General features: G+C 35.0%; 1 protein-coding gene across 1 annotated transcript in view; it reads left to right on the top strand.

The window, feature by feature from the left end:
* Positions 1–9,857, top strand: part of CDH12 (cadherin 12) — a 481,738-nt gene extending 471,881 nt beyond the window's left edge. Inside the window, exons 10-12 of the mRNA XM_070774812.1 lie at positions 3,544–3,661; positions 5,840–6,091; positions 8,597–9,857. Of these exons, the coding sequence (XP_070630913.1) occupies positions 3,544–3,661; positions 5,840–6,091; positions 8,597–9,096 (870 nt within the window). The 3' untranslated portion in view covers positions 9,097–9,857. The remainder of the gene's footprint in view (positions 1–3,543; positions 3,662–5,839; positions 6,092–8,596) is intronic.
* Positions 9,858–14,417: the final 4,560 nt, after the last annotated feature.

The following is a 14,417-nucleotide window of genomic DNA, read 5'->3' on the forward strand; positions in this document are numbered from 1 at the left end:
TTTTTAAAAAATACTTTTATTGGAGTATAGTTGGTTTTCAGTATTTAGTTTCAGGTGTACTGAAAATTGAATCAGTTATACATAGATGCCTATCCATTCTTTTTCAGACTCTTTTCCCATCTTGGTTATTACAGAATACAGAGTTCCCTGTGCTATAACAATAGGTCCTTATTAGTTATATATTTAGATTGTATTTGCTAATTCTAGTTTCCAAGTGGCTACCATTTTTATCAGTGTACATGCAGAGTGTTCCCATCAGTACAGAAACTTCTAGGGCATTGTGTTGCTCTATTACCTCTTTTGATAATTTGGAGACAATTCCCTGGTAGTTCAGATGGTAAAGAATGTGCCTTCACTGCAGACTTGGGTTCAATTCCTGGGTCGAGAAGATCCTCTGGAGAAGGGAATGGCAACTCACTCCAGTATTCTTGCCTGGAGAATTCCATGAACTGAGGAACCTGATGGGCTACAGTCCATGTGGTCATAAAGAGTTGGGTATGACTGAGCAACTAACACATTAATTTCATTAACTTTATTACAGGATGACTTATTTAATCATATGTTCCCAAGTGATAAATTTGCACCTTTAACTTTAAAAAGACATATATATATATATATATATATATATATATATATATATAAAGTTAATGCTTTATCCCTTTAAATGACGGCAAATTTTTTGCTGGATTTCATTATTTGCAAAGTTATAAGAGGCTTCCCAGGTGATACAGAAGTAAAGAATCCAACTGCCAGTGTAAGAGACAAAAGAGACATGGGTTAGATACTTGGGTTGGGAAGATTTCCTGGAGTAGCAAATGGCAACCCACTCCAGTATTCTTGCCTGGAAAATCCCATGGACAGGGAAGTTTGTTCCATGGGGTCTATGGTCCATGGGGTGGCAAAAGAGTTTGAAACAACTGAGCGACTGAGCACACAGACAAAAAGTTAAAAGAAGTTTATCAAAATTTGACAACTTAGAAGTATTTACTATTTTCCAGAGCATTCCACCTGCCCCTCAAAGCTAGTCCTTTATTTTTAGGTAATGTGGGACATTGATTATATCATGGCAATCAGAATCATGTAATGCACCAATTGAAAGACTTTTGGAAATTGAACTCTAATGTTTCTATGTTTCTCGAATAAATTAAAAAATTGGGAATCGTAGAAGTTATTAGAGATAACTTTATTTTCGTATACTCAGACAAAGTGGTAAGAAATCTGTGGAATCCCTGAAAGCTCTTTTTCCTAATAATTATATGTCAAGCATTTTGTATTCTTTTGGGCCACTGTGCTTAGTCACTCAGTTGTGTCCAGCTCTTTGCAATCCCATGGACTGCAGCCTGTCAGGCTCCTGTGTCCATGGGAATTCTCTGGGCAAAAATGCTAGGGTGGGTTGACATGCCCTACTCTAGGGGATCTTCCCAACCCAGGGATGGAACCCAGGTCTCCCACATTGCAGATGGATTCTTTACCGACTGAGCCACCAGGGAAGCCCTTTTGGCCCACATTTACAAATGAAATATAACCCTGAAATATGAGATATACAGTATATGAGCATTTTCTGCTTTTTACCCCAGCCATCCTAAGGATCTAGAAACTATGCATAGGAACTATCTTTTTTGGATTATATAATAACTTAATATACATGTATGTATGTATATACGCCTTACCTATCTATCTCTGTGCCTATTTATACCTATCAAAAGAAGAGAAAAGATGATTCTACGTAAGTCAATAGTGATTTATATGATGAATCAATGCAGTATTGGCCCAAGTAGTTCCTTAGGGCAATAACTCCCAAGTGTCAATTCCAGATCATTGCCAGTTTATACCAAAAAGGTCACCTCTGTATGCTATTTTAAAAGATTTTTTTGTTGTGAAGTTATTTTCTTCATAAATTTTGATGTTGATTTATTATAAAAAATAATTATGTTAGTTGATAGCAAAGGCAAAACAAAACTTGCAAATTAATTCCTAAATAATTTAAAGAAATTTTATGGATGAGATATAGTGATCTGAGTACATAGTTTTATTTGAGGAAAATTGAAGCTTTACGGGGTATGCGTGGTAATTATTTGACTAAATTGCCGTATTCCACAACTTGGCCTTTGGTGTTGAATCCATGATACTTCTAAAGGCTAAATAGATCCTGTGTGGCTGAATCACAGTAACACTTGTTGCTGTTTAGTTGCTAAGACATGCCCATATCTGACTCTTTGCAACCTCATGGACTGTAGCCTACTAGGCTACTCTGTTCACGGGATTTCCCAGGCAAGAATACTGGAGTGGGTTGTCATTTCCTTCTCCAGGAAATCTTCCCTACCCGGAGGTCAAACCCGTGTCTCCTGCACTGCAGGTGGATGCTTTACCATCTGTGTTACTAGAGAAGCCCACTTTACTCACCTGGAAACCCCCACAGTAAAATAGGCAACTGAAATTATCTTTAGAGATCCCATGATCAAATTAACAATTACCTAGTACTGAACTTGAAATCCCAGTATATATGTTGTGTTACTTGTGTGTGGTCCTGTTGTGCCCAACAAAACACACAGCTATATAGAAGGCAGATAATAGTCATAAGTCTGAGTTTTAACCATGGAATAAAAACAAATAGGGGCAAATAACTCTCATGTTTAGTGGCATCAATCTAAGTGCACAGGATTATCTAAGTCCTTCCTCTGACAAATTCAAAATTAGTCTAAGAATGTGTCACCTGAGCAACACACTGCCTTCCTCTTCTGCACGCTTGTCCTGCAATTTCTTCCTGATGCAACGACATTGCATACATTAATAAATAAATACCTCAAAGCCTTTTCTATTTATTTATATAGTGAATTATCATTTTCATAGCTTGGCTCTTGAAAGTTAATCACCAAATTCCTAAGGGCATCTCACTGAAGTATTAGAATTTTAACTGTTTAGATATACCACTTTCGGGAGCAATTTAGGAAAATTTTTGAAATGAAGTTGGCCACGATTACTTCTTAAAACCTCCAATAAAACATAATTTATATTCTCACCCACTGGTGGGGTGGGGGGAACATAACAACAAAAACAGATGTACAGCTTCTGCTTCTTTCTCACCATTTTACTTATTTATGAAGATAAAACTCATTCTCACAAACATAATGATACTAATTTTTTTTCCTTGAAAGGACTTTTAAATAACCAGAGATTTTGTTTCCAGTAAGTATTTTCATATTTAGGCTAGAAAGCATTTACTTTGTCTAATTTAAAATGCAAGCAAGTACATTTTAATTTATTTTGATTATTAGTGAGAATTTTCAACATTGTTATTCTTTTTAGTTATGTGGGCATCGATTTACAATTATTCCATACCCTGTAATTGTACCTGCCACTATTAACTCTAAATACTTTACTGTTTATAAAAGTATTTGTAAATGATTGGCCCAATGATATAAATTCTAAAAATGTCATTTTGGTTTCCTTGCGTGTTTCATTAAATATATGTATTAGCCTGGCATGTAGAGTTCCCTTTGAAATCAATGACTGATTTCAGGTCTGATCTCAACTTTGTTTCAGATAATTCAGATAGTCAGTGCCGCAGACCGAGATCTTTCACCTGCTGGACAGCAATTCTCCTTTAAATTATCACCTGAAGCTGCCATCAAACCAAATTTTACAGTTCGTGACTTCAGAAGTAAGTTTAACCACATAAAAATTTAGCTTTTATCAGGCAACTTTGTAAAAGAACACAAAGGTATAAATCAATGCTCTTCCTAAAAGTACTCAGCTTCTTAAAATATAGAAATCTATATATGAGAAATACAAAATTTATGACTAACAGTAAAGTCAGTGTTTAATAACCTATATAGACTATATCTAATGAGGCAAGTTACTTCCATTTATAATGGGGGTGATCCCTTAATGAGTCAGACAACTAATATACTGTCCGGGAAATTACTTTTCATCTTTTAAATATATCATTTTTTTACATGCACTGCTCATGCATACAAATAATTGTTTTATTTGTATGACACATGGTATGGTGCAGGCTTTTTAGTGAAAATAATACAAGTTTTCACTGCTACTACCATCACTGTTACTAATTATTTTTTTCCTTTTTACTGTTACTAATATTATTACATCTGCTGTTATTAAAATCACTACAAAAATACAAAGGACACTGGATTAAATACATTAAGGCTGGAAACTGATCAGCTGTTCTGACTTTAGTTAACCTGTCTATAAGCCATTTAAAGAGTTTGTAGCTTAAACCCAATGACCTGAGAAGTCTTTGAAAGGTTTACACGAGAGCATTTTAGCAGATCAGAATGGATCCAGTGTAGAAAACAATAGACGAAGACAAGACTATATTTGATACTATTGCATAAAATGGATGAAAGTGTCTTGAATTAGAGGCATGGCTGTGAGGATGGGGGTTAGTGACTTGGGAGATAGAGTACATAAGCTTGATGCTAGATCTCCTAGACTCCATGTAAAAATGATGAGGAATAAAACTAGTAAGACTTGAGACCATTGGCTTGGGCAACTAAGTAGACAGTCATATAATTCAGGAACCAAAGTATTGACTGTTTTCCACCATTTTATATTTGCTGGAGAATCTATATTTGGTTACTCATAATAACATAAATCAGATCACCTTTGCCTCATGATATAGTATATTCTCATGATCTAAACATGTATTTGCCACTCATGCCATTTACCATATCCTCATTTTATCTTGTTATATTTTAAGTGTAATTGGAAGTTTTTTTGGTTTAAATGGATAGACGCTTTTTCGCCTTTATTTTATGAGAGCATTTAAGTTCTACTCTTTTAGCAAATTTCATTAATACAGTACAGTGTTATCAACTACAGTCATTGTACTATAATATAGATCTTCAGACTTTATTCATCTTATAACTGAGAGTTTTTAAGCCTCTTACCAACTTTATCCCATTTCTCCCCACTTCTAGTCTCTGGCAACTATTTTTCTACTTTATATTTCTATGTGTTCTACTTTTCTTTTTTTCCTTAGATTCCCCATGTAAGTTTTATCATGCAGTATTTGTCTTTCTCTGTATGGTCTATTTCATTAGCATAATACCCTCCAGATTCATCCATGTTGTCATAAAAGGCAGGATTCCCTTCCATTTTATGACCGAATAATATTCCATTGTGTGTGTATATATGTATATCTATCTCTCTCTATATATATACATATATATCACATTTCTTTATCTGGCAATTGATGGTTATTATGATTCAAACTCCTTACAAATTTTAATGAATCTTGATGATTTAACACATTTTCTTTTCTTTTCCATGTTTCTTATGCTGTTTTAGAAAAGTGAAATGTATACATATATTCACACATATATACATATATGTAGCAAAGATATAGAGTTGGGAAAAGTAAAAAATCAGAAATAGTATATTGATATGTGTCATATTTTAAAGACTACATTCTTAGGTAATATTATATACTGATTCATCCTTTATAATCTTTGTTCTCCTAATCATGTAAGAAAGCATACACTGAGGATTGTTTTCCCTGTGAGATTTTGACATCAGAAAAAAAAAAAAGTGTTTTGATACAACATATTTCTTGTCTTGTAAACAATTTTCTATTCTTTCTCAACGGAAAATTTAATTCTTACTGCAGACAAGATTAATGTTTCTTCTTTTCCAAAGGATTTTCTTTGATTACATCTGATTACATTTAGGCAGCTTTCATAATGATAAAAGAAAGAATTGAAATATGGATGTATTTTACTGACTCAAGAAGAGTTTCCTACCATTTAACAGATATCAACTTGAAGATTTGAAGTGGTACTCATAGTAACCATCTTACCATACGTGTTATGTTTTGTAGACAACACAGCTGGAATTGAAACCCGAAGAAATGGATACAGCCGCAGGCAGCAAGAGTTGTATTTCCTCCCCATAGTAATAGAAGACAGCAGTTATCCTGTCCAGAGCAGCACAAACACAATGACTATTCGAGTCTGTCGATGTGACTCTGATGGTACCATCCTGTCTTGTAACGTGGAAGCAATTTTTCTACCTGTAGGACTTAGCACTGGGGCTTTGATTGCAATCCTTCTTTGCATTGTTATACTCTTAGGTTGGTTTCAATATTAATCACGTATTCTCTTTCTCTCCCTTGTCTGTGTATCTCTCTCCTCATTTTACTATGTAAATCAGTGTTTATTCATTGAGCTGCTGCATATAGATAGAAGGAAGACTATCTATACTGAATTATAGTTTTATTAATTTTCTACTTCCTACCACATGGAAATATACCAATAGAAATAAATATCACCAAAAGTATGTTCAAGCCCTAGGGAATTTTCAAGTATGAACAAACAGTTTGTGGCACTTGGTGCAATGAACTTTTCTATCCCATTTGCAGCAGCAATTTTAAATTCATGTTTTTACATCCTGGTAATTGTTGTATTGTAGAATCTTTAAAATGACACTAGACAAAGAGTAGTTGTCCAATACTGGTTCAATAAAGAATGAAAGAAACGAGAAAGCCCAGGAAAGAAGTAAAGACACCTCTGAATTTGTTTTTTTCTGTCTAAAGTGCTGGCCAGAAGCAATTCTTATTCCACTTTTCTCAGATCTCCTTACATCAAAACTCTCACCATTCCCACTAAGACAGAACAGAATACACTAAAATACCGAGAAGCACAGCAAAGGGAAAGGATTGAAGAAAATGTATTCTGTAACATCTCTGTGAGAATGAAAACCTACTTCAGGGGCTTCCCTCTTCCATCAACTTTGTTCAGCTGACTCTGTTTCATTTATTCATCCTCTACTGGATTCACACAAAAAAAGAGATTTTTTAAAATTTTTATTTTTCCAGTCATTCCTTTAAATGAATATTGCAACAGAGGTACAGTTGGGCTCTGTGGAATCAGCTTATATCTATGCATGTGTATTATTTAACCAAAATATTCTGACAAATGTACATACATACCTTTATCTCTGGGATAGAAAATAAAAATTTAAAGTACTTACTAGGATATGTGGCTTGGACGGTAAAAAATCCACCTGCAATGAGGAAGCCCGGTTTTGATTCCTTGATCAGGAAGGTCTCCTGGAGGAGGGCATGGCAACCCACTCCAGTATTCTTGCTTGAAAAATCCCATAAACAGAGGAGGCTGGTGGGCTAAAGTCCATGGAAGAGTTGTACATGACTGAGGCAACTTAGCACACACATGCTAAGTATTTAGCAAGTGTCCACCTTGCAGCTAGGTGTGAATTGCTGGTACACAGCTATGAATGTTGACACTCAGTCTTGCCATGGGGTCTGCTTACAAATCCATCTATTTGATCTCTGTAGCCAATCTCAGATCCCTTTAGATCATCTTATTCTTAGCCATTTTATATATTTCCTAGGGTGAGTGAAAGCATGAGAATCTTGTGGTGCCCGGTAACTTCTATTTGACTCTCAAGCACATCTAATCAGTGTCTTTTTTAGTCATGGCAACTCTAAAGCCATTTTATACATATGCTGGTCTCTCTATGAGATTTAAACTCTCTCACATACACTTTGGATGAATAAACCATAGTGTTTTCAGTTCTGAGATCTTCATAAAGCCCAGAAGTGAAAAGTGTTGAACATCTCTTCAAAACCCATTGTACAGAAGCTCTACCTTTATCTCCTCTATCTTCCTCCTTAATTTTGGAAGAAAAGGGAATAAACTTGCTTTAATCATCATGTAGTCTCCTACTTTCTAATCCTGTGACAAGATCTTCCTTCCAAACACTGTTGTGTTAAACACATTTGGCTTTAAATCTATTGCCACTGCTATGGAGGAGAGGGGAGAATTATTCCAGGCAAAATTGAGCACTGACTTAATGGTGTGAATCTGTTTATTCACTCATAAAAAATATATATATTGAAACAATGATGACCATAAGTTGATGGGGAAAAAAAGAGATATTCAATGATAAGAGTCTATAAATTAAGTATTTTAAAGTATGATCTTGTTTAAAGAAGGCCAGTTGATTACTAGGCATTTAGTTTGGAGAATATCTTAATATGGTAAGAATTAGGTTCTTTTCCCATATAGGTCATTACAAGATATTGCCTACAGTCCCCTGTGCCACATCATAGGTTCTTATTAATTATCTATTTTATATATAGTAGTGTGTATATGTCAATTTCATCTCCCAATTTCTCTCTTCTGCCTTTCTCCCTTGGTAACCAAAAGTTTGTTTCCTACATCTGTGACTCTATTTCTATTTTGTAAATAGGTCTATTTATACCATTTAAAAAAAATTCAGCATATAAATTATGTTGAATTATTTGCCTTTCTCTGCTTTTTTTAATTTTGTAAAAAATTGCCTGACACTGAGATATTTAAACATATGTCAAATATAAGGCTACCGTTATTAGAATTTGTGAGTTTTGCAATGTTTTCACTTTAGTTACAATTTAAAAATGAAACTGAATTTAAACAATGAAAATCAGCATAGGTAGGATCCATACAGATTACAATATGTGTACTTTGAAAATAACAGGATGTCATTAAAAAACTCAGCCAGCCCTGATCAATTTAATTTCTTATGGAGAGATGAGCAGACATAGTCTCACTTTGCCATTTTTGTCTTGTTCTAGCCATAGTTGTGCTGTATGTGGCTCTGAGAAGGCAGAAGAAGAAAGACACCTTGATGACCTCTAAGGAAGACATCAGAGACAACGTTATCCATTATGATGATGAAGGAGGTGGGGAGGAGGACACCCAGGCTTTCGACATTGGTGCTCTGAGAAACCCAAAAGTGATTGAAGATAACAAAATTCGCAGGGATATAAAACCAGACTCTCTCTGTTTACCTCGTCAGAGGCCACCAGTGGAAGATAACACAGACATAAGGGATTTCATTAATCAAAGGCTACAAGAAAATGATGTGGACCCCATAGCCCCACCATATGATTCACTGGCAACATACGCCTATGAAGGCAGCGGATCAGTAGCCGACTCTCTTAGCTCCATAGAGTCTCTGACCACAGAAGCAGACCAGGACTACAACTACCTGACAGACTGGGGACCCCGCTTTAAAGTCTTGGCAGACATGTTTGGAGAAGAAGAGAGTTATAACCCTGATAAAGTCACTTAGAGGAGAGGCAAAGGTTAAAACACAGCCAACAGAAGAAATTTAAGGGAAAGGAACATAAATAGAAATCACGTGCGTGCACATGCACGCATACACACACACACACACACGCACACACATACACACACATACACACACACACATACACACAGGGCTTTCTAGGACAAGATTCCTTTGATTATCTGGTTTCTAGCAAGTTGCTATATTTATCATATTGTCAGTTTTGGTTTTTTCTGCCAACACAAGATAAATCCTCTAGTGTGTACTTGCTTGGTTTTGTTTTGTTCTTTTGGAAACACACTGAGACAAGCTCAGGCCTATTCAATACAATTTACTGATGTGACAACCTAGAACGAAGATAGCTATGTGGCATCACGGTGGAAGAGTGTTAGATTTTTCTTAATTCCACTAAAGTGCCTATTGAAACTCTTATCATTTAAAGCAGTGTAGACTACTCTCTGCTGTGATGGCATTGCAGGATTCAGACATAGAGGACATAAAACAAAGACACTGTCTTTATGTCAAGGAGCAATAGCAACATGCCGACTTCTCATTCCTTTTAAGGAAAGAAGAAGAAAACTTTCTGAACTCCATCTTCTTATAATTAAACTGCTCTTTTTTCTTTTTTTAAATGTATGCCAATATATATTTGTTTTTTCCTACCCTTTCAGAAAATTGAAATAAATGCGATAATAACAAAGTCAATATGTAAGTCCCAAACTTTAAAAGCAATGTTTGATCTTAATATTAGTTCCTATTAAAAGTGTTCATGAAAATGTTAATTGTTTTCCAAAGAAATAAAATTTTTAAAAAGAAAATTAAAAAAAAAAACTCTTTATAAAAGAAGCCTCAGGCTGAAATTCAGATGAAAATAAATAATTGTTTTGTTTTAATTTTGTGCCAATGCGTGAAAGGTTGGTTTTAACAAATCTTCAGATCATTGCAGTCTTCAGTCATACCAAAAATTTAAGTTGTGTTATTATGAAACATTTTTGGGGAAAATTTCATTGATTTAAACAAGGGAAGAGAAATTTATATACAGTTTCTCAGAGTTTCTTACAAGCTAGTGATTCTTTGATGAGCCAGGAAGATAAAACATTTATCAAATAATGCAGAATGGATTTATAGAATTTCTAAATATATTAATAATTACCAAACAAATGAAACATCAGGAACTTTGAAAAATTCAAACCAAATATAACACCTAAATGTACATTAATGCAAGATCTGGCAGTTGATTTATTTATTTTATTAACATGAATTTCAATTTGGAACATCATTCTATTGGAGCTCAGAGTTACTTCTTTACCCTATTATCTGCAATTCTAATATAAACAATATCATGACTCTCCTTTGTAGAAAACAACTTACTTTTTAGTTTGATGAAGTTTCTCAGAAATACTAGATTTTATAAGCAGACAAGTAAGCTGCACTCATATACTGATACATCACTTTTAAGTGAACTTCACAATATCTAGAAAGGCCCTTAACAAAACAGGTAACTACCTATAAAGTAAGAATATATTTTCTTAATATTATAACTATACAAGTGACTACTGAAATATTAAAACAATATATAGGAAAAATAAAAGTTACTTATGAACCCTTTCTGAAGACATCATCTATATCCAGCTGCATTTCTGAAATATTTATACGTATTTGTATTGCAAAGTGTGAAAGGAAACATTCACATATGGGGAAAATGAGTAGAAATAGAAGTCATGTAGGCAGATTGTATTCAGTCCTATTCATTATTAAATGCTTGCTTCAGAAATAAATATCTGATAGTTATGTTGTGCCAATTTGGCCATCTGAATCTGCATTTCCCGTTGTTCTTTTGGTGTCTCATAACTGCAGACTCTGCTTGCCTTCCTTATCAAGATCAATGGTTCTTCCCCACTTTGATGGCTATACCTTTGTCTCATCGCAGGGAACTGTATTCAGTCTTGATGGAGTGTGATAATTTGCAATATACTTTGCTTTGGGAAGTGTTCATGTAATTTTTTTAAAAAGCTGGTGATTCCATAACTGTTTTGAAGGAAAAAAATATGTCAACTTCTGGGTCTGCCCCAAGCTGGTGATTCCATAACTATTCTGAAGGAAAAAAAATATGTCAACTTCTGGGTCCGCCCCAGCAACATGACTGGCTATGCCATGATGCAAGGTCCTTTGAAGAAGGTTACTATGCAAATCACTTCCAGCTGATTCTTGTCAACAATGAATGCTTGTTGCACCTTGCTAGAGAATCTGACTGCCTCTGCATGTATTTATATGTCAGAAGCAATGATGACACAAAGAAGACAGGGGAAGTAGGTCATTTCAAGGCACGTGACTGAGATACTAAGCAAGCACATGAAATTGGTGGGTCTTACTTGTACCAAATGAATAAGAAAATAATACCTTTTCTCAGTATCTCTATCTTTTATGTTTGCTAAATCACTGAATTCATTTGTTAGGGCTGCCATGACAAAGCAATGCAGACTAGGTGACTTGAACAACTTTTTCCCCGCAGTTCTGGAAGTTAGAAGTCTAAGCTCAAGGGGTCTGTAGAGTTTTCTTCCCAGGGTCTCTTTCCTTGGCTTTTCCATAGTTGTCTTTTCTTCATTTCACTGCATTTTTTTGTCCCCCCCGCCCAACTCCCACCCGGGCTCATTTCTCTTCTCTAAGAACAGCAGTCACACTGAGCCCACTCACATGACTTCTTTTTTTTAATCTTCGTTAACTCATTAAAGGTCCTTTCTCCAAATATAGTCATATTCTAAGGTACTGATGGTTCAGTTCAGTTCAGTTCAGTCACTCAGTCATGTCCGACTCTTTGCGACCCCATGAATCGCAGCATGCCAGGCCTCCCTGTCCATCACTATCTCCCAGAGTTCACTCAGACTCACATCCATCAAATCAGTGTTGGTTAGGACATCAAAATATGAATTTTATGGGGATGCATTTAGCCCATAAGAACCATACAGATGTTAACAGGAAAAAAAATAAAAAAACATATTTGATTTACAACAAAGAGACATACAAATTAAAGTGAAAAAAGGAAAAAAATAAAAATCACTAAAGGAAATAAGTTCATGTACAATGGGAAACTGCAAATGTGACAAGGTGAGCAGAGGTCTTTTGGTGCTCGTAAATTAGGAATATTATGGTACATCATTCACACTACTGAAAGCACTGGGCCTAATATTTCAATACTTGTAAATATCTGGAGATTCATTTTTATTTATAATATCGCAGTAAATGGCCTTCATTCAGGAGTTAAACAATATAAAAGTGCTTAAAATTTACATGGCAAGGGGTTGGCAATAATTATGCATAACTTTATAATTACATTTGCATGTTTGCCTTTACAGAAGTGTATGCGTACATATTCTATGTAATATATGTATGTTACTTACATATTTTGAAAAATGTAATCTTTGTGGTCAAAGAAGTATTAGATCCACACATGAGTGAAACAGTGGTATGATTCACTAGAAAAAAAATTAAATTTTATTTTGTACCAATTCTATCACTAACTGTAAAAGTCATTTGGGGTCAGAACCTTAAACTTCCTGTGATCTATCCTCTTTGGCAAAATGAATTTGTTGCTCTTGGTGTTATTTACATTCCTCTGAAATTTCTTAACTCTTAAGTTCTAGTTGCATTTACATGAAGTCCGTTAAATAGTTTACATATTTATTACATAAAACTATGAGAATCATAGAAATCTTTAAAACATAAGTGACAAGCTTCTTTGAATTATGGGTATGATTGGTTGTACATGGACTCACCATGTTCCATGGTAGAAGAGCTAGACAACTACTTCTTTTTTTTTTTTTAGTTTTTATTTTTTAACTTTACAGTATTGTATTGGTTTTGCCATATAAACTTCTTAAGTAACAGCTGTTAAAATTCTTCATCAAGATGGAATGGCAGAGGTGTGCATAGAAAGAAATGTTAAAATATAACCCTAATCTTGAGCCAAAGAGGAAGAACTAGTGTTTTGAAGAAAAGATTAGAAAGGGTATGTTATTCCTTGTCTTTAAGAGGAGGACATTTTAAAAGTCCTTGGACAGGACTTCCCTGGTGGCTCAGTGATGAATATGCTGCCAATTCAGGAGACACGAGTTCAATCTCTGGTCTGGGAAGATCCCACGTGCCATGGAGCAACTAAACCTTTATGCTCTACAACTACTGAACCTGTGCTCTAGAGCCTGGGAGCCATGACTGCTGAAGCCCGCACACCCTAGAGCCTGTACTCTGCAACAAGGGAAGCCAACACAATGAGAAGTGCGAGCATTCCAACTTCAACTAGACAAGAACCTGTGCAAAAACAAAGACCCAGCACAGCCAAAAATAAATAAATAAAATTATAAAAATAATAATGAAATTCACTGGACAAGTTTTGGTAACTGTTGTATTAAAATGAGAATTCCTGGATATTCCATGGTAGTTCAGTGGTTAGGATGTTGTGTTATCATTGTGTCTGGGGTTCAGTCCCTGGCTGGGGAACTAAGATCCCCACAAGCTGTGCAGAGTGGCCATGAAAAAAAAAAATTGAAATAAAACAAAATAAGAATTTTAAAAAACAAAAGCAAATATGCTAGCAGTATATTTGAGGCAATTTCCAAGTATTGAGGGATCTGAAAAGAACAAATAAAATGTCAGCACACTACATCAGTTTAGCTCCTAAGAGAAAAAGAGTGAGAGTAGATAATTTTGTAAATCTCTCTCCATGTTTGAGAATTTCTGTTGACTCTTTTGTATGAAAAAAAGAAAGTGAAAGTGTTAGTCACTCAGTTATGTCCAACTCTTTGGGTTTCCACGCAGTCGGTGGGAACCCAAAGAGTTGGACACAACTTAGCAACTAAACCACCACCACCAGCCAGCCATTCCCTTCTACAGGGGATCTTCCTGACCCAGGATCGAACTAGTGTCTCCTGTGCTGCAGGCAGATTCTTTATTGTGTGAGCCACCAAGGAAGACTCTCATCTAATGTACAGTTTAGCTAAGTACACAATTACAACTTGGAATTATTTTTCCAAGAATCTGAGTATTTCTTCCCTTATAACCATTGCTATAAAACAGTATACACACACATGCACATATATATATAATTAAATGATAATTGCAATTTGCAGTATGTTTTTGATTGCCTCTTAATCCTTTTATTCAAGTCCCTTATATTTAGTAGCGTAGTGGATTTTCACAGCTATCAGTCAGTGATTAAATTTCTCAAAAAGGAGTTAAACTTTATGAGGAATTTAATGTGTTTTTTTTTTGTTGTTTGTTTGCTTTTATTGCCCAACTTTAAGATGAATAAATGGAAAATAGTGTGTTCA

This window comes from Bos indicus, chromosome 20, assembly GCF_029378745.1.
Source record: "Bos indicus isolate NIAB-ARS_2022 breed Sahiwal x Tharparkar chromosome 20, NIAB-ARS_B.indTharparkar_mat_pri_1.0, whole genome shotgun sequence".
NCBI lineage: Eukaryota > Metazoa > Chordata > Mammalia > Artiodactyla > Bovidae > Bos > Bos indicus.